Source organism: Erythrolamprus reginae, chromosome 3 (assembly GCF_031021105.1).
Source record: "Erythrolamprus reginae isolate rEryReg1 chromosome 3, rEryReg1.hap1, whole genome shotgun sequence".
Classification (NCBI taxonomy): Eukaryota; Metazoa; Chordata; class Lepidosauria; order Squamata; family Dipsadidae; genus Erythrolamprus; species Erythrolamprus reginae.
This window is the reverse complement of record NC_091952.1, coordinates 84,527,832-84,549,527: the sequence shown is the minus strand read 5'-3', so window position 1 is coordinate 84,549,527 and position 21,696 is coordinate 84,527,832. Positions and strand designations below refer to the sequence as shown.

General features: G+C 41.4%; 1 protein-coding gene across 2 annotated transcripts in view; it reads right to left on the bottom strand.

Moving 5' to 3' along the window:
* Nucleotides 1-21,696, bottom strand: part of ROR1 (receptor tyrosine kinase like orphan receptor 1) — a 231,913-nt gene that overhangs the window by 32,415 nt on the left and 177,802 nt on the right. For both annotated transcript variants that reach the window (XM_070746072.1, XM_070746071.1), the window contains 2 exons: nucleotides 14,556-14,843; nucleotides 12,975-13,005 (listed from right to left, as the gene is read on the bottom strand). In XM_070746072.1, coding sequence (XP_070602173.1) covers nucleotides 12,975-13,005; nucleotides 14,556-14,843 — 319 coding nt within the window. The remainder of the gene's footprint in view (nucleotides 1-12,974; nucleotides 13,006-14,555; nucleotides 14,844-21,696) is intronic.

Genomic DNA, 21,696 nt, shown 5'->3' with positions numbered 1-21,696 from the left:
TGGCTTGGTAATAGAAAACATGTATTGAACAAAGGCATTTTTTTTAAAAAAAAAATCAACTGTAGCCTCAGCCAAGTATTATTTCTAAAAATACATCCGTATGCTATCAAACAATGAAGTTATGTTAAATTTATGAGCAATGTTTTAAATGTGAATCAAAACATATGCAGCTGTTTCTATAACACTGTTTCTGTTAATGGACATTTAGATTTGATGTTAGTATGATCAGTAGCAGCCTGCTCTCACAGCAAAGGGATGAAATCTCACCATTGTACTAAAATTAATACAAATATGATAGCATTTTCAGAAGATATTGTTCCTCCACTTTCATACTAGGAAATTAAATTCAAATACAGTTGTATCTCTACCTAAGAACATCTCTACTTACAAACCTTTCTAGATAAGAACTGGGCGTTCAAGATTTTGTTTGCCTCTTCTCAAGAACCATTTTCTACTTACAAACCCGAACCTCCAAAACTGTAACAGGAAAAGGCAGGGAGAAGCCTCCATGGGGCCTCTCTAGGAATCTCCTGGGAGGAAATAGGGCCGGAAAAGGCGGGGAAAAGCCTCCATGGGGCCTCTCTAGGAATCTCCTGGGAGGAAACAGGACTTCCATCCTCCCTATTGGCTCCCCAATCGCACACATTATTTGCTTTTACAGTACATTGATTCCTCTGGGAAAAATTGCTTCTTCTTACAAACTTTTCTACTTAAGAACCTGGTCACGGAACGAATTAAGTTCGGAAGTAGAGGTGCCACTGTACAGACCAAGCTAATTAAGTATACATGATTATCTCGGTGTTTATCCATTTTCCACCTTTGGGTCTCTTGTAAGTCTCTATCAAACTTCACAAGTGTTTCAATAGCATGATTGGAGCATAAGAATACTTCCACCTCCACCTCCTCTATTCAAAGCCTTTTTAAATAAGGACATGAATCCTAATATGAACAATGTTTGGGTAACTTGTCAAGGAAAAATGCAAAGAATACAAGATTATTATTTTTTTTGCAAGAGGCTTAGTTGATTAAAAAGTAGAAATCTGTTTTTGTTTCCTTTCCATAATAAAAACCATGCCGTTCATAAAATTAATAGCGCTGTCTCATTGTGAAGTCAGTGTTTGATGCCTTTTTGTATAGCAGTAGAAAATCTGGTAGGGATTTTTACAGTTGTATTCCTCACGTGTTACTACAGCTATTAATGCAGCTAATGCTGAAGCACGGTGCGTGGCCTGAATTGCAAGAATAAATGATGTAACACCTTAGCGCCTTTGTTCCACACCCTTAATGATTTTATGATGAAGTAATGTAAGCTGCAACTGACCTCTGCAACTACCACTCAAGTTCATAACATACGCACAGGCTATAGAAGCGATATTATCTTTACCTCTAAAAGTCCTTTCTAAGTGTCCTATGGTTTATGGCAGCAGTGAAATGCAGTTCAGGTCACCAGAGATTTATCCCCCTTTTTAATGTTTTTACTAGACTGAATAAACACATTCCCAAGGATTGAGGCCACTGGCTACTCCAAAGATCGGCAAAGCACAAGGTAAACTTGTTTAAGTTGAAGTCTGCAAGATTGACACTTCTTTATAACAATGGGTAGCTTTGTTAGCTTTAAATGGAAATGGTCTGGGCCCCATAGCTTACAATGTGCCCTCTTCCGCTCAATGCAATAAAAGTTTCTGGTCTTACTGGTTGCATATTAAGTTTCAAGTCATCTTCATCACAAGGGTTTTTTTATATATAAAACGTTCACGTTATACTAAAAAGTCACCCTGCACTGAGACAGAAAGCTTTTGTTCTCCAGGAACTATTGTTTTTGGTTTCTGGTAGCCAGCACAGAAAATATACTTTTCAACCATGAGTACAGATTCCAAAGGATAAGTTAAAGCATTTCTCCATGGGGAAATAAATGTCCTATTATTTGGGTTTGGAAAAGTATATGGTTTCAATGGGTTTTGATATTAAATCATGAGCTAACATCGTTTTGTTCAAATTTGCCAGAATGGAAATGAATCCTAAAAACACAACAGCTGAAGTCTTGCAGTATAAATTAACATCTTCATTCATATCTACTGTCTTTTCTCGGCAGACTAGGAAGAACAACTAACATCCTGGATAGAGGGCATCTAATTACAGCTTCACAGAATTATGAAGGGACCGTTTAGGCAATGACTCCAATCTTTTGTTCAGTGCATCAACCAATCAGGAGTGGGTCCCTCCCAGTTCGGATCAGTTCGCCTGAACTGGTAGGGATCCTCTGGTGACATCATGATAACATTATGGACCCAGTTCAGTCGGTGCGAGTCCGTGGGCGCCGCCATCTTTAAAAAAAAATTTTGGGAATTTTTTAAAAAAATGTTCTGATGAGCATGCGCAGAAGCCGAGTTTCTGGAACTGTGCTTGTGGTTGCCATCTTGTTTTTGGCTCTCTCCACCCCCCCATTTTTTGACACTGCGCAAGCGTGTCCAGGAAGCAAACTGGTAGCGAGGTAAGTTAGAACCCACCCCTACAAACAATCAATCAAAATTAAATTGAGTCTTCGGAGAGAGAGGCAGCATACAAATCTAATTAATAAAATAAAATATATAATATATATTTATAAATATTATAAAATAAATGAATAAATCTTTCCTGGCAGATGGATATCTACCTGTGTTTTTGTACACAGCCAGCAAGAAATTTGTAACTGTCTTCAGGAATGGATTCCGCTGTCAAAACTAGCTTTAGTGCTAGGAACATTTTTGTACCATTCAATCAAAATCTACTTCTGTGCCACTTAAATCTATTAAACCACACCCTAACCTTGGAACTAATAGTGAGGGGAAAGTCTTTCTTCTGTGGGACATCCTTCCAGATTCTTTCAGTCTCATCGTACTTCCTGCAACCTATCTTCTTTTCTCAAAGCAATATATTCCTTCAAACTTCCTTTTTTGATATAATTTAGCTTCTAGTGCAGAAACTATTCTTTCTCTATTGCTAGTGCTAATGTCTTATTTGACATCTTTTTAAAGGTGCAGGTCTAACTAATTAAGTACAGTAGAATTATTGTTTCTTGCAATTTAGAATTCTTATTTGTATTGACACAGTCCAAGCAATGATCAGTTAAGGTTTTTTAAAAAAAAGAAAATCATGCAAGATTTGCTTCATAAATGGGGCCATTAAAAATAAGCAGAGCTTTGATTGCACCACTGCGGCCACCATATTGAGGTTTTTTTATCACACCCTTTTGGAGACCTTTGACTGCCAAACTAGGTCTTGTTGTTACTTGTATATTTTATCTAAATCCCAAACTAATGATGATAATTACCTCCGGAACCGCCTGCTACCGCACGAATCCCAGCGACCGATAAGGTCCCACAGAGTTGGCCTTCTCTGGGTCCCATCGACTAAACAAGGTCGTTTGGCGGGACCCAGGGGAAGAGCCTTCTCTGTGGCGGCCCCAGTCCTCTGCCTCTGGAACCAACTCCCCCCAGAGATTAGAACTGCCCCCATCCTCCCTGTCTTTCGTAAAGTACTCAAGACTCACTTATGCCGCCAGGCATGGGGGAGTTAAGATATTCCTTCCCCCTAGGCCATTACAAGTTATGCATGGTATGTTTGTGTGTATGTCTGGTTTATAATAAGGGTTTTTAGTTGTTTTATTAATTGGATTGTTACATGTTGTTTTTTATCATTGTTGTTAGCCGCCCCGAGTCTACGGAGAGGGGCGGCATACAAATGCAATAAATAAATAAATAAATAAATAAATAATGCATTTACTTTGGTATCCAACTTTTTTGGTTCATGTGCCAAAAAGGGAGGTTGTGCGGGGATCACATCCATCATTCCATGCACCTCCCCCACGTATGTGTTCATAACAAGCCCACTGCTCCCAGCACGCAATGGCATGCTTGTTTTTCGCTTCTTCAATTTGTAAAATGGGACATTTCTGACCATTGGAGAGCCTCCGGGTGGGTGGGGAAGGTCATTTTTCAATTTCCCCAGGCTCCTAAAAAGGCTCTGAAGACTGGAGGAGCAACCCCCCCCCCGAACTTCTGGTTCAACTGGAATTTCGCAAATGGAATGTTTCCAATCTCCAGAGGACCTCGGGGGGAGGGAGGCCATTTTCACCCTCCCCAGGCTCTTAGAAAGGCGCTGGAGCTTGGGAAGAGCAAAAAACGGGTCTTCCCCAACCCCTCGAGGGTCTGAAAACAGAATGCACCCCTACACCTTGTAGGCCCAGAAGGCCCCAAAAATCAGCTCGTGTGTCCATCGATATGGCTCCGTGTGCCACTTATGAGATGTGCACCATCATGGATTTAAGGGTTAGTGTTTAGCTTAGTCTCGGATAGGAAACTTTATGGGAACAGAAATGTTAAGGATCCATTTCTGTTAATGAATTAGTGAAGAGCTTTTATTTTGCTTTTCCCTGGAGAAAGGACAGGAAGGCAAGGATTTGCCAAATGGTTTATTTCCACAACTTCTGCTACATTTGGTCTTGGAGACCTAGTCTTGCTCATTATACTTCTTATAGTGCAACAATGGGCATCCCTTTTGCCACTGCAGGACCATTTGGTATGTATGACTGATACATGTGTTATTGAATTGTTTTTTAAGTTTTGATTAGGATTTTAGACAATTGCTTGTTTTTTCATTGACTTCTTTTTATTGCTATTGCTATTGTTATTGTAATTTTATACTGTTGTGAGCCGCCCTGAGTCCATCAGGATTGGGTGGTATAGAAGTAGAATAGAATGGAATAGAATTTTTATTGGCCAAGTGTGATTGGACACACAAGGAATTTGTCTTGGTACATATGCTCTCAGCGTACATAAAATAAAATATAAAATATAAAATATAAATATAAAATATAAAAAATAAAATTAAACAAATAAATTTGCAGTGATAGACAATCACACACACAGGCTTTCTAATTGGCACCCAGGGTTATGCATATACCTTCTGACAAATAGAGCCACAATTTAATTTTCCCTGCCTATCTCAGCTTGCAGATTCCTCTCTACTCATCAGGGAACATGCCATGCTTCTCTTAGTCAACCAGTCAAAAAGTAAAAACACACAGGGAACATACAATTATTACAAGGGTTTTTTGGCACAATCTCTTTTGAGTATGGTCTGGTGATCACTCTAATCACCAAACTAGCTTTTTTGTAAGGACAAAACTTTTTAAGAGTTTTGATACTTTAATGAGAAGCCCAAAGTACTGTATGCCTAAAACTAACTAGATTCTAAGTCAGCATGATAAGTCAATGGGGCATTTCTTTTGGTTTCTTTCTTGATTGTAATATATTTTACAGATTTGTGATGTTAAATTATATGTCTAAAGCTGGATTTGCAGCTCATGAAAGGGAACATTAGTGAATGAAGTCTTACTACTGTGTCTTTTATTAGGTTTTGTTTGCCAAACACAATGGATAATACTGAATGGAAACCTTAGTTTCTCTTAATGTTACAACCTCAGATTATCTTGTTCTTCTTTCTGAATGGAGAATATCTCAGAACCTTGAAATCAGATCTTTATGCACACATCTTGAATTGCCACACAAGACTCACCATAACCCTCGGCTGATTGACACACAGAAGGAAGGTGAAAGGTTAGACTTTCATTTCTTTTAAGGAAATGAAGCTAAGATCTTTGAAAACCGGAGATCTGCAGCAACCATGTTACAATAACACTTTGAGGAAATCCTAAAATTGTATATTTGACATTTGTAATAAAGAAGCAAAGAAGTCATTTATCTTTTCCCTCTTCAGAACGAAACAAAGAAAATCACTTACTGAGATTTCTGTAGAGGCCTTGGAAGCTATTTAAAAAACAGAGAGGATATTTTCACTTTCTTTCACATTTATATCTGAATAAGGAAACTGCTGAAAAACTGCATAGTGATAACAAGCCAAAAATGCCAGACTGCTTTGAATTTGGCAGAAATGATACAAACATTTAACATGTAGACTTGCTGGGGTGAATGCCATTAATAATATGGAGGAAGGACAAGAAATTGAGCAGTTGGGGTGTTTCCTTCTGTAAAGTTGTTCTGTTCAACTAGTGAGACATAGATTTCACAACTCAGGAGGTAGCTAAGAAAGCCAAAAGCTTGGACAGTGGAAACTGTGAGTATATCATTCCTGCTGCCAAGGGAGGGCAGATGGACTATTCAAAGTCTGGTTCAGTTGGTTCGCCCAATATATTCAAGACACGTAGTTTGTGTACTTTGTAATTGAAAATAAAAATCAATTCTTATTAGATCTTTGCAAATACTCTCAAAATCCATTTAATTCCCACTTGGATACAAACAGCTCATGCAAGTTTTGGATCACCAGGTTTTCTATCATTTCTGATCCACTAGAGCAGTGGTTCCCAAACTTTTTCAGTCCGCCGCCCCCTTGGTTCTACAAACTCATTCTCACCGCCGCCACCCCCTCTGGTGGGCGTGGTTTGGTGGTCAGGTGATCAGGTGGCTATGGCTAACTTGTAAGATGTGGTGAAACTCATTTAATAATGTTCTTGCTTAGCAATCAAAATGTTAGGCTCAATTGTGGTCATCTTTCTTTCGTTCTTTCTTTCCTTTCTCTCTTTTTCCTTTCTTTCTTTTTCTTTGCTTCTGTCTTCCTCTCTTCCTACCATCTTTCTTTTCCATCCTTCCTTCCTTCCTCTCTCTTTCTTCCTTTCTTTTTCTTTCCTTCTTCCCTCCCTTCCCTCCCTCCTTTCTTTTTCTGTTGGTCTTCCTTCCTTCCTACCATCTACCTCCATCGAGGAAGGCTGCATGGGGAGATGTGACTGATTGTCTCGTTGGCAGCTTGGCCAAGGAAGAGAAGCATATTTGAAAACGTTGCCAGAGGTAGCCGAGAGCAGCTGAACCAGTCCTGTGGGGTGTGCATGTAGCCCCCTCTTGATTGCGCGCTCTCTCTCTCTCTCTCCCTCCCCTGGCCAAAAGAGTACCCACTGCAGAAAGAGTGGCTCCCAGCTGTGAAAACAGCCAAGCCAGTTCCATGGTGTGCGCGCATAGCCACCTCTCAATTATTCTAGCTTTGTCTCTCTCATTTGATAAGGGGGAGAATCGGGACAGGCAGAACCTGCTGGGTAAAGAGCGACCAGAATCAAGGGAATCCTCTCCCGCAACAACCGAAGAGCACTAAAAACCATATTTTTACTCCCAGGAAAGAGAAAAGTATGCAAAATAATGTCGCATAAGCACCACGAATAATTCATTTTATTTCAAAAAGCCTATGAGCAGCTAAGGAATACTATCACTTTTTAAAATGCCTGCCCAGCCTGCGTAGATTACAATCTTGAGAGCATAAGATCTGGGCACATAATGTGTGAATGGGAAGTGCATGTTTTTAAATGAGAGCGAGAGTGGCGCTGGATGAAATATGGGAAAGTTGTTACATTCCTGGCCAACAAGCTAGGACTCCAATCCATTTACGGTCAACTGGTATAGTATATTTTGGCCGCCTGTTCTGGAATCGCTCTTGTAATCACAGCAACTCTTGTCTGTCGCCTCTCCTCCACACACAGGCCCCAGACAGTAACAAAGAGCCCCCTGAGCCAAGGGGAGAGGTGTCAGCCTTCCATTTGCCATCCTCAGCCCTATGAGCGACAGAAGTGCAGGGAAGGGGAGGGAGTTGCCCCCATCTGCTTTCTGCGCAAAGTTAAGAGCTCCTCTATGGTGGATGCATCTCTCAACCAGCAGCCTGCGCCCACTTCCATAAAGCCCAGCGCCTGCAGTGGCAACAGACATATATAACAGGTTGAGTGGGCAGCATTGAGGGTACCCAAGCTTTGGTGCTGTTCGAATTGGAACTCTCCTTCTCAGTCTCTCAAGGAGCCCCGGCGTGAGCCACTCAAGCCATATGTGGTCCATTTCGTGGCCCGCCCCACCCCTACCCCACTCCATCCCACTTGACCTGTCACCACCAGATTGCGTCCCACCGCGAGATGGATGTCTTACTGGAGTTTAACAGTTCCATGTGTCTGTCGACTGGGAAAAAGGCTTGCAAAATACAGAAACTCTGAGAAGTTATTAATTGCTCACCCTCGCGAGAAGAGTTCCTGTATTTTGCTAGCTTTTTTTCCCCTAAAGAGACCAGCTGACAGACACACAGAGATGCTAAACTCCAGTAAGATGCCCATTGCGTGGCTCATCCATCCCCTGCTGGGAGAAGAGTAGCAGGAAAAGCAACAAGCAGGCGATTGGGTGGACATGGGTGGTGGCGTAGGGACAGGAACGGCGAACTACCTGTCGCCCTCCTGGACACTCTTAGCGCTCCCCTGCCACCACTTTTGTTACTTAGCGCCCCCTAAGACGTCCCAGCCCCCTGGGACGATACCGCCCACTTTGGGAACCACTGCACTGGAGAATATTTAGAAAGTATCTGCATCTTTAAAAAACCATTTAAATGATTCTAATTAGGAATTCAAAAGAAAAAGAGAGAAAAGAGGAGACAGGATTTATGTAGGTTGATATTTTTGGCAAGTGGCAGTTAGGACACATTAATCTTCTTGAAAATGCAAATTAAATCCAGATTTCTTTTCCCCTCCCAACAAAATAGCACGTAATTGCTAGATTTCAATTTTTAAAAAATACTTCATATGTACAGCCGTGCTGCTGGATTAATATACAACATTTGGAACATTAAGCAAGTTTTGCCTTTTTGGACCTTGTCTTTTACTTGGACTGTTTTTGTTTAAAGTTTGTTTATCAATTTGACTGTTTCTAAATGCAATTTAATTTAAAATCACTTAAAACAATATAAGCTATATATTATTGAGATTATACTTTCAAAGAGTTCATAATTTTTTTTTAAAAAAATCTTTCATTCATAAGGAGTTCTTTTGATAAAGAAATTTTGTAAGATAAAAGCAGCCAGTGATAATATAATGAAATATTAGATAGACAAAGGAACCTAGAAAATAGGCAGGAATTGAAAGAACAGAGTATAATTATAGTAGCTGGGACCCTTATTTGCAACTTCAATTGTGGTACAGAAAAGATAAAGATGAGTATGGATTTGAGATGGTGCTGCAACAATTAGATAAAGTACTGCCTGGCCGGATGTAAAATTGATAACAAAAATTTATAATTACTAAAGGGAGTTATGATAGTGTGGGCAAAAAATGTCGGGCATAGTATTGAATTGGAAGATTGGGAGAAAACCTGGAATAGAAATTATAAAATAACCAAATCGGCAAAGTACAAAGAAAACCAGTATAAGATGTTCTATTGCTGGTACATGGCACCTTCTAGATGAGCGAAGATTTACCCAAAACTAAAACTGAATTTTGGGAAATGTGGTCAAAAGCAAGGTATCTTCTATCATACGTGGTGGTTATGCTTGGAAACAAAAAAATATTGGGAAAAAATTCATAGGTTGATACAAGAAATAACAGTGGTTCAGATAGAATACACCCCAGAGTTATTTTTAATGGTGCAATCTGGTTGTTAAAGGTGTAATTGTAATCTGATTGTTAAAGGTGAATGTAACAAAAGAACATTATGCATCATTTTACATATAATAACAGCAGCAATAACGTTTGTGCAATGCTGGACAAAAATGAATATGCCTTCCGAAAGTTTAGTAATTAAAAAAATATTTGATTGTGGATAAATTAACAATTGAATTGAAAGGAGAAAGAGATTCGGAATACTATGCAATATGGAAGAAGTGGTATTACCGATTGAGAATAGAAAAATGAAAAACAAAGAGACAATGCAGAACTAGAACTAAAATGTATAGAGTTTATTTGAATTTGAATGTTATAGTATGTAAATGAGCACAGTTATGTACAAGTTATGAGTTTTTGTTTAATGGAAAAATACAGAAAAATAAGAAAGTAGCCAGTGATAATGCATGTCTACTATGGTCGATTCTACAAAAAAAGGCATTTTGGCGCAGGTAAGAATGACACAGGCTTTGGATTTGCACAAGAACCTAAAACATGATATCTGGAGTATTGTGCCTCTCAAGGTGAGACCTGCCTCACCCTCTTGGTCTTTGAAAAGGGTCTGAAAATCTGTCTCTCGCTTGTGACCCTGATGGGAAACTCTAATTTTGGAGGTGGTTAGTGGATTAGGTGAAGATCCCATCTCCACCCCATCTTAGGTCCCACATAGTTGGCCTTCTCCGGGTCCCGTCGACTAAACAATGTCGTCTGGCGGGACCCAGGGGAAGAGCCTTCTCTGTGGTGGCTCCGACCCTCTGGAACCAGCTCCCCCCAGAGATTAGGATTGCCCCCACCCTCCTTGCCTTTTGGAAATTCCTTAAAACCCACCTCTGCCGTCAGGCATGGGGGAATTGAAACATCTCCCCCTTGCCCATGTAGTTTTTGTGTATGATTCGATTGTGTGCTTGTTTTTTATATATTGGGGCTCTTTTGGATTTTTTAACTTAAAACTGTAATTTAGATTGCGAAATATTAGATTTGTTACTATGTTTTGTTTACCATTGTTGTGAGCCGCCCCGAGTCTACGGAGAGGGGCGGCATATAAATCCAATAAATCTAATCTACCGTAATCTAATCTATGTATTGGTTCTTTTATCTGCTGGTTGTTAATTTTAATGTTTTACTTTCAGTGCCTAATATTTTAATGTTCTTAACCTTAGAATTGTTATTTAATACGTTATTTATGGAACTATAAGCTGCTCAGAGCCCCTTTACAGTGAGCTGGGTAGTATCTAAACTTAATAATAAACAGACAAACAAACAAATTATCAACAATCACATAGGAAAAATCAGAATAACAAGCTGAGGTTCTACATTTTGGGTTGACTTTAGGGCCCAAGACCATTTTGTGTTGGAGTTATAGGAAGCACTTCAAACAGGACAAAAGGCATCTTGCTTTCTTTGAGCACAGAACATACGATACCATTCTTCTTCAAATTTCCTGTCTGAATGCACAGAGGTTAGAGACAAATGGGGCAAGGGCTATGGACATGGCCCCACTCTCTCCATCCTTTGAAGTCTGCCTATGTTCCCATATTGAGCCATAACGCTGAAAATGGAATTCTGTCTAAAAACACCAACTGAAATCTCAGCTGGAGATTACCTTATGCAAAGTTCAGATTTTTAATTACCATACTTCAAAATCCTGCACTAAATTGCTTATGTTAATACAAGATCAAATAGAATGCCTGCTTTCAACTGTACAAAAGTATTCTAATGTCTGGCTGTTGTTTTTAAAGAAATACTTTCGAGAATTTTTACACAGGGATGAAGCATTATAGAACATGACACAACAGAAACAAGGTTTGCAGTAAAAGGCAAAATGTGCTTAGTTTAATATCCTAAAGATTGTGTTGGATTGTGTTTTTTGCTCTCAGCTACTTCAGTGAAAACTCCTTCAGAACTTTCAGCAACTAATTTATATAGATGTAAGTGCCCCAACAAATCCGGGCTAATGATATAAGATGTGCAGAAAGGGGAGGGGGGAATGACATCATGATAGAAACGGCTAACAACGTTTTCCCAGGAGAAAAGTACTGTATTTTCTCCTCTCCTATGAACTCCTCTTATCTTTTGGAATCTAATCTTCCCTGTTTGCAGCAGACTGTTCTATCTTCCCTCTGACTGATCTGTTACAGCAGCAGCGGAGCAGATTAAAATTAAATAAGTAACACAGTTCTGAAGTCATTAGAAGAGCACTAGGCTAGTCAACGGATCATGGAAATTAACTCAGATTCCAACAGATAACAAATAATGGATTACTATTGAAGAAGATTTTATCATATTGGAGGAATCACAAAAAGGCTTCTTATTTTTTCCTTACTTCTGAAAGTAAGAGATACATACAGTACTACTTTGTAGTAAAGAAATACAGAATCGGCCTGGAAAATGTACAGAGTAATCCTAAATTTCAACCAATCCTATATAAACCACTCAAATTACCCAATTTCAGATTTATATTTTAAGAGCTGTATCATATTTTACAGAAATCTTTGCTTTGTTAGACCTTACATGAACTTGTGGGCATGCGCATACATGCCCCTGCATAAATACACACAAACACAAATATATACCGGTATGTTTGGAAAAACAAAAATAGCAAGATGAGAAGGTGAGAAAGCCCCAAAGTGTAGATTGTGCTAATTAAGTTAAATTGTAAATTACTAATAACAAACCAGTGTTGCTGATAACACAAACATCCTGTTGTTGCTGAATTAATTAACACCTTTAGCAGAATGAAATCCAAACTGAGAAAAAGCAATTATCATGTTAAATTCTTCCTTTGAAATCATTTCTTAAAGAATTAAGAAACAGCAAAAAGAAATAGCTTTCTGAAGCTAAACACAAATTTCCAAGAGTACAATTAGGGGGGAAATTATTTCTAGAAAGTTTTTCATTCTTCATGTGTAGTAGTATATATGTGTTATATAAACCCTGATTTCTAGTTTGAGACCTTGAACGACAAATCAGTCAATGCATCTAACCCAATTATTTAATTTGTTAGCTTTATATCCAGCAGAGGGATCTGCAAACCAACCAAACTTTTGAGCCAGCTTAACCCCACTGGGGATTTGAGGCAAGATCTTTGCTTTTCCTATCCTGTTTAATGACAAAATTCTCAGTCAATCACTTTTGACCAAGTCTTGTATGATAGAAGCACTAACTTTCTAAAAGACAAGCATTTAGGATGGATGAGGAATTATAGAAATGAAGAAGCTGCCTGGTTCAACTAAGAAGAGATGAGATCTTTTCCTTAGGTGAGAATGACTACAGAACTCTTTATAGGGTACCTTTGAATCTATGTACATCTGTATTTTAAAAAATATATATATAAACCTGGTTCCTACAATAAATACAGATAAAATAAATAAAAAGACATAAAACTGTATTGCATTCAATTCACATACATTCAATAGCAATATATCTCTACATTAGAATACCATTTATAATTTTTGAACAATTATACTTTTAAATATTGATTTAAAGTACGGTATTAATTAGTTAATATAATTATTAACAAACTCACGATGTTCCTGGGCTTGCTGTTGGAGGAGGACCTAGAGAGATGAGTTTTGAAAGAGAAAAAATGTGTAAGATGTCATAGAAAAGAAAATTCACTCCCATCAACTATTATGTTATTTTATAATCTAAATTTATAAAATGAAAGCAGTGATTGTAATACAATCTGTCCTTATAAACAACCCTTTACCTTAAGAGATCATCTGATCAAAATTTTTGTTTATTTAAAGAACTTATTGTCCTGTAACCTGGGAATGATGTCCCATCAGGATATTGGAACAACACATAATGTAAATCAGAGGTCTTCAAACTTGCCAATTTTAAGGACTGTGGACTTCAACTCCCAGAATTTTCCAGCCATCATAACTGGTTGGAGAATTCTGGAAATTGAAGTCAACAAGTCTTAAAGTTGTCAAGTTTGGGGACCCCTGATGTAAACTCACTATTGTAGACCAAACCTTGAAAAAGCCAGGTATTTATAGCTTTCTGGAACACTAAAAAGGTATTCCACCTCTGGATCTCAAGTGAGAAGCTATTCCAAAGGCCCAGGCAGCTATGGACAAGGCTCACTTCCACAGCTCATTAGATGACAATGAAAGGGTCCTTATTATCCACGTCATAATTTACTTTGGCTTTAATACCTATCTCCTAGTTTTAGTTTTTCCATTGAAGGAACATGTTTTTGTTATTTAAAATATTAAATTATACATGACTGGGGTTATGAATTGCGATGTGTTCAACCTTTCCACTATGCAAACAAACCACTTACGAAAACCTTGTCTCCAACCTGGGAATCAACATTTCTCAATAAATACCATACTTCTATTTTAACAGGAATTTTTAAAAAACACTTTGTTTTCCTTTCAATTCAATGTTCATTTCGACCCTGCATAGTAAAACTACCCTTGGTTCATTTACGGATTATTTAAAAATGATTGTCATTTCATATTAAAATATATTTATATTGCAAATGGGAACGTTAAAATGTTTGGCTACTGCTGTTATCTGACAAAGAACTGTATTGTTTGTTTTTTTAAAAAATATACTTTATTTATAAATACAAAAAAAAAGAAGAAAAGGGAAAAAAGGGGGGAAGGGGGGAAGGGAAGGATGTACAGAAGAAAAAAAGAGGGGAGGTAGGGAAAGAGGATGCAAAATCAAGAAATTTGGAAAAATAGTAACATACATCATACATTCTACAGTACATCATAGCGCGTAAATTCTTTAATATCTTTATAATGTTTCTTGAACAATGTAAATAAACAAAATCCTTATTATTACCAACTATATCTTAAATTATAGTATTAAATCTTACATCTCGTTTCCAATAAGTTATCAATTTCTAGCGCATGTATATTTCTATATATATTAGGTAATAGTAGATAAGTAAAGGTATTTTATAAAGGAAGAAAGTAAAGGGAGAGGAACTGTATTGTTATTCTCGAAAGAAAGTCTACTTTGATTAAGATGGGACAGAGAAACCTCTGACCTATTCCCCTTTCTCAACCAAAAATGACCTTAACATCCACAGAACTAGGCAATGTATGTTAAAACATTTTTTCCATGAGTGCTAGCAGCAGCTTCTTACCAAATTTCACAAATAACACCCCAGTTGTAGAGACCGTTTTCCTGCCATTTGTCGCCACACACTGAAAATAACCGGTGTCTGTGGTATCGAGGTTTTTTATTCGTAACCGGGACCCATAACTGGTGGCACGAAAGGATATCCGCCTGGGTTCTTGCACAACAGGAGCATCATTTTTCAACCAACGCACAGTCGGAGAAGGATTACCAGAAACTTTACAATGCAGTTCTGCGGTTTGACCCAAAGTAGTGGTGATATTGTTCATTGGCTCATCAAGCGTTAAGAAGTAATCTGCAAAGTGTACAAAGAAAAGGAGTTAGCTGAGGCAACTACATGTCTCTGCACATTATTTGCAAGAATCAAATTATTGTCTCTAAAAAAGCAAATAAAGATGTGTTGCAACATAAATCTAGCAATAAACCAAAGACGATTATATAAGAGAGGATCACCATTTTACTAAAGCATATACAGTGATACCTCATCTTACAAACGCCTCATCATACAAACTTTTCGAGATACAAACCCGGGGTTTAAGATTTTTTTGCCTCTTCTTACAAACTATTTTCACCTTACAAACCCACCGCCGCCGCTGGGATGCCCCGCCTCCGGACTCCCATTGCCAGCGAAGCACCCGTTTTTGCGCTGCTGGGATTTCCCTGAGGCTCCCCTCCATGGGAAACCCCACCTCCGGACTTCTGTTGCCAGCGAAGCGCTTGTTTTTGCGATGCTGGGATTCCCCTGCAGCATCGCAAAAACACAGAAGTCCGGAGGTGGGGTTTCCTATGGAGGGGAACTTCAGGGAAATCCCAGTAGCGCAAAAACAGGCGCTTCGGCTGGCAAAAGGGGTGAATTTTGGGCTTGCACGTATTAATTGCTTTTCCATTGATTCCTATGGGAAACATTGTTTCGTCTTACAAACTTTTCACCTTAAGAACCTTGTCCCGGAACCAATTAAGTTTGTAAGACAAGGTATCACTGTATAAAAAAGACATTATTATATTTTTAACTTGGGAGAAATGGAAATAATTCCAAATACAGGTAATTCTAGATTTACATTAAAGGCAAAGGTTCCCCCACTAGTCGTTTACAGCTCTAAGGGTGGGGCTCATCTTTGTTTCTTTCTTTTTTTTTTTTTTTAAAAAGTTTTTATTAGTTTTCAAATTTTTATTTACAAAAAACAAAACACATGACATAATGTCACAACCATAAACATACATTTCAATGCCTCATTATTTGTCATCTTATTTGTACACAGACCAAGAGATTCCCAAAAAGGGAGCAGGTGTACAGGTCCCTAGATAATATTGTTATCTATTTCAGAAATCAACATTCCTATAATTATAGTTTTTAAAATATTTGAGTTTATAAAATGTATATTCTAGATAAACTTTAACTTTGCTCCAAGACAAAACTTGTCTTTTGTACTTCCTTCCCTGTTACTATCTGCACTTTAATTGATTTGGAGTAGCCCTAAGGATCCTTTTGACTTTTCCAGTAAGTACCATTCTGCCAAAGTGAATGGGCACATCACAGCGTTTAGTTCTGTCTAAGTGAAGTGTACACTCATAAAACACTTCCATAAATTTTATGTACACTCATAAAATTTGCCACCCCATTCTAAAAAACAGGGTGGCAAAATCACGCTTATTTATTTATTTATTTATTCGTTTGTTTATTTATTTGTTTGTTTGTATTTGTATGCCACCCCTCTCCGAGGACTCGGAGCGGCTCACAACATTTATAAAAACATAATAATACATCTAATCCAATTAATATAAGTATTTATTTATTTAATTTATTTATTGGATTTGTATGCCGCCCCTCTCCGTAGACTTGGGGCGGCTAATAATAGTAAAAAAAACCAGCATGTAAATCCAATACTAAAACAACTAAAAACCATACATACAAACATACCATACATGAATTGTAAAGGTCTAGGGGGAAAGAATATATCAGTTCCCCCATGCCTGATGGCAGAGGTGGGTTTTAAGGAGCTTACGAAAGGCAAGGAGGGTGGGGGCAATTCTAATCTCCGGGGGGAGTTGGTTCCAGAGGGCCAGGGCTGCCACAGAGAAGGCTTTTCCCCTGGGCCCCGCCAAACAACAATAAAACAGAGGAGGCCCTTTGTAAAAGATCACTTTAATACGGAATGCATGCCAGACAGGCAGGTACAGGCTTAAAGAAATCCAACAACACATACAGAGTTATATAGCAAGCCCTGGCTGAGGCAGGAACCAATCATATACACAGTAGCTTTCCCGCTTACAAAGTAACTATGGAACGCGCCCTATCAGAACCTTGGATAGGGACGCCAATCGCACGGCTCTAACCGGCCGGCTGTTTCTAAGCAAACACAGCACTCCTAACCCCTTGATTGACACATACATAGTCTTTTAAATATGCCGGTTTGTAGCGCTCTCTCTCTGAGCGCCGGGGCATGCCCGCCTGCTCGGAAATCCTTTCCAAATTTGATTCTTGCATTCCCTCATCTGAAATCCGAACTTCCTCACCCCTTACAGATTCCGACGATGCGTTTTCCCCTGACAGTCTGACGGGCAGCTGCAACGGATTTAGAAACGATCCAGGCTGCTCCTCCTCTCCTTCCCTTTGACCATCGCTCGCCCTGTCAACCCGGATCTGGTCTAAATGCCTCTTCCAAACCCTTCCATCTTCCAGTTCAATTTCAAAAGATCGAGGTCCCAGCTCCCTCCTTACGGTTCCCCTTTCCCAATTCAGACCTCCTGAGTAAGCCCTGACAAACACCGTGTTACCTATTTTCACCTGCCGGGTTGGGGTTACTGGCCACTGCACCGTTTGAGAGTACCAAGGGTGCAGTCTGTCAAGAATGATGCGGAGCTTGCGACCCATCAACAGTTCGGCTGGGGTTTTACCTGTAGCCACGCACGGGGTGGAATGTTGCGCTAGCAACAAATCTGCTAACCTTTCCTGCCATGAACCTTGTGGCATCCTCTTAAGGGCGTCTTTTACAGACCTAACTGCCCGTTCCGCCTGGCCATTACTGGCCGGATGCCAAGGCGAGCTTAACGCATGTCTGATGCCAGCAGATGCCAGGAATGACTCAAAGTGCACAGCCGTGAACTGGGGACCGTTGTCCGAAACGAGAAGGTCGGGGAACCCATGAGTGGCAAATAAAGTCAATAGGGCGTCTATGACAGCTTGAGCGCAGGTAGATCTGAGCAGGACAACCTCCACCCACTTCGAATGGGCATCCACGACGATCAAGAAGGTCTGTCCCATAAAGGGACCGGCTAGGTCAATGTGTATGCGAGCCCAGGGACCAGCAGGCGGCTCCCATGCCAGCGGCTCGGCTCGAGGAGGGAAAGGGCGACTTTCCTGGCAAACTGCACATCCAGCGACCCTTAGCTCCACCTCCTTATCCAACCCAGGCCACCACACATAGTCCCGAGCTAAACTTTTCATGCACACTATGCCTGGGTGACTTCTGTGCAACATTGCCAGCACCTGGCCCCGCAAGGTTTCCGGAATTACCACCCTGCTTCCTCGCAGCACCACCCCTTTTTCAACAGAGAGCTCAGACTGACATCTAAAAAATGGGACAAACACATCGGCAGGGGCTGTGGCTGGCCATCCTCTTAATACCCATTGCCTTATTTGGGATAGAATGGCATCCCGGCCGGTCACTCCAGCCACTTCGGTTGCAGAGATGGGAATCCTGCTCTCAGATAGAGCAAACATGGAGCACGTCGGAGCAGGGTCGACGAGAACATCAGGCAGCGGACATCTGCTCAGGGCATCCGCGTGTGCTATGTGGCGTCCTGGCTTGTAGGTCAACGTGTAACTATAGTTCGCTAGAAAGATGATCCAGCGTGACATCCTTGGTGATAGGACTACTGGACTCTGACGGCATCCTGATAACAGCCCCAGCAGTGGTTGGTGGTCTGTGACCAATTCGAACTGTCTCCCATATAAATAATCGTGAAACCGTTTGACCCCAGCAATAAGTGCCAGCGCCTCTTTGTCTATATGACCATAGTTTCTTTCAGCTGGCGCCAATGTGCGAGAGAAAAATGCCAGGGGGGCTTCGGCTCCATTGGGCAACCTGTGACTAAGGACAGCGCCCACCCCATGCTGTGAAGCATCACAGTTCAAAATTAAGGGTAAACCTGGAGAGTACTGGGCCAGCACATTATTGGACAGCAGTAAGTCCTTGACCCCATTAAATGCCGATTCCTCCCTTCCTCCCCAGTGCCATTTCGCATGTTTGTCCAAAAGCCGGTGCAAAGGTTCGGCCACCGACGCCTTATGCGGGATGAATATCGCGTAAAAATTTAAAAGTCCTAAGAAGGCTTGTAGCTCAGCCTTGGATCGTGGCCTGGGGGCCTCCCTAATCGCCCGTGTCTTTTCAGGGGTGGGGTGAATTCCCTCCCCATCAACAATAAAGCCCAGGAAATTAAGGAATGAGCGGATCCAGTGTCCACTTGCATAGGGCACCTCGAAGTGCCCAACTGGACCTCCAACAAGATCTTCTCCGCTGAACTGGACATCTTCTGCACGAAAGTGGTAGCCAAACGTGGCCGACTATAGATAGCGTTGCAATCCTCACGCCGGTTGGAGGGAAATTTTTTCTGCCATCGGGGAATAAAACTCTGGGGCTCCCGTTGCTCTCGGCTAGTGGCTGTAGAAACTCTGCGTGAACGGCAGACCCTGGAAAGGTGCCCTTTGGCACCACAATGCCAACACACGGCATCACGGGAAGGGCAGGAGGACCTCAGATGGTTGCCCCCACAGCCCTGACAAGGTGCCTGGGGTGGCCTGGGACGGGCAACAGGAACATCTCGGTTCCTATTCACTGCCAATTTACACACCTCCTCCTCCTCTGCTTCATGACAGCCATCCTCTTCTGGGGGAACGGTGGCCTTATCAGTGGGTACCGTAGTTTTTCGGGTAACATTGACGGTGCTGTCCATGGCTGCCAGCGACTGCGTTGATAACTCAAACGCACGAGCCTCCGCTAGCGCCGCTTGAAATGTCAAATCCCTAATGGCCAGGAGACGCCGCTTAAGCCGACCGTCTCTTACCCCCATTACAAGCCTGTCTAGGAGATAATCATTCAGGTCTGCAAACTCACAATAAATTGCCGCTCGGCGCAGGGCGGCCACATAGTCATTTATAGATTCCCCCTCAGCTTGATTCCGCTGGTAAAATTTGTAGCGCCTCGCACACCGAGACGGAGCCGGGGCATAATGATCCTGTAAGGTTTTAAGAAAGTCTTCCCAAGACACATCGTGGATTGACGTAGGGGCAAACAATGCTCGGGCCGTTTCGAACATCTCGGGGCCACAAAACCCCAGGAAATAAGACCTTTTCCTGTCTCCGGAAATCTCTGTGTACCCGTTGGAGATTAAGAAGCAATCGAAACGGGCAACATAGGAATCCCATGTCTCCCCTTGGGGATTGAAGGGGGCGAAAGTAAGCTGCACTGACATTGTCACTTACGTCCAAATTCCAAGCATAGAATTCCTGAAGAAATGGCGAGAATCCTCGTCGCCAGTAAAACAGAGGAGGCCCTTTGTAAAAGATCACTTTAATACGGAATGCATGCCAGACAGGCAGGTACAGGCTTAAAGAAATCCAACAACACATACAGAGTTATATAGCAAGCCCTGGCTGAGGCAGGAACCAATCATATACACAGTAGCTTTCCCGCTTACAAAGTAACTATGGAACGCGCCCTATCAGAACCTTGGATAGGGACGCCAATCGCACGGCTCTAACCGGCCGGCTGTTTCTAAGCAAACACAGCAAACAACATCAAAACATTCATTATCATTCACTCCATAAAACATACTAAAAAACACACACACATTGGTCATGGGGAAAGATCTAGTGACCCCAGGCCTGGCAACACAGATGAGTCTTTAAACTTTTTCGGAAGGCAAGGAGGGTGGGGGAAGTGCAAATCTCCAGGGGTGGCTGATTCCAGAGGGGTGGGCCCCCACAGAGAAGGCTCTTCCCCTAGGTCCCGCTAGCCAACATTGTTTGGCTGATGGGACCCTGAGGAGACCAACTCTGTGGAACCTAATCGGTTGCTGGGATTCGTGCAGCAGAAGGCAGTCTCGGAGGTAACCTGGTCCTATGCCATGTAGGGCTTTATAGGTCATAACCAACACTTTGAATTGTGTCCGGAAACCAACCGGCAGCCAATGCAGTCCACGGAGTGATGGTGAGATATGGGCATGTCTTGGAAGGCCCATAACCGCTCGTGTGGCTGCATTTTGGATGATTTGAAGTTCCCGAACACTCTTCAAAGGTAGCCCCATGTAGAGAGCATTACAGTAGTTGAACCTCGAGGTGATAAGTGCATGAGTGACCGTGAGCAAAGACTCCCTGCCCAAATAGGACCGCAACTGGTATACCAGGCGGACCTTGGCAAATGCCCCCCTCGCCACAGCCAAAAGATGGTGTTTTAAAGTCAGCTGTGGATTGAGGAGGACGTCCAAGTTGAGGACCCTCTCTGAGGGGGTCAATAATTCCCCCCTCCAGGGTAATGGATGTGTCCTTGGGAGGCAGTACTTACAGCTATTCCATCTTGTTTGGATTGAGCTTGAGCCTCTTGGCACCCATCCAGATCCTGACAGCCATTTCCATTCTTTCCAAATGGAAAAGTCATTTCATGTGATCTATCACCGTAGCTATTGTACGATCTATGGGCTCCAACCAACATCATCTCCATTTCTAAGCCGAAGAGCCAGCGCGGTCCAAAGACATCTCTGAGGTCATGTGGCTGGCATGACTCAATGCTGAAGGTACATGGAGCACTGCTACTTTCCCACCAAGTGGTCCCTATTTTTCTACTTGCATTTTTTACGTGCTTTCGAACTGCTAGGTTGGCAGAAACTAGGACAAGTAACGGGAGTTCATCCCATTACACAGCACTAGGGATTCAAACTGCTGAACTGCCAACCTTCTGATTGACAAGCTCAATGTCTTATCCACTGAGCCATATGTCCCATCTTACCATGCTCGACAGGGATGGGTTCCCCTTACCTTCCTACAGGTTCGTATCGGAGAAGTGTGCATTTTGTGCTTGCTTTGCTCATGCACGTGTCCCAGGCACATCACTTAAAACACACGGAAATGACCCTCTACGCATTGCGCAGAA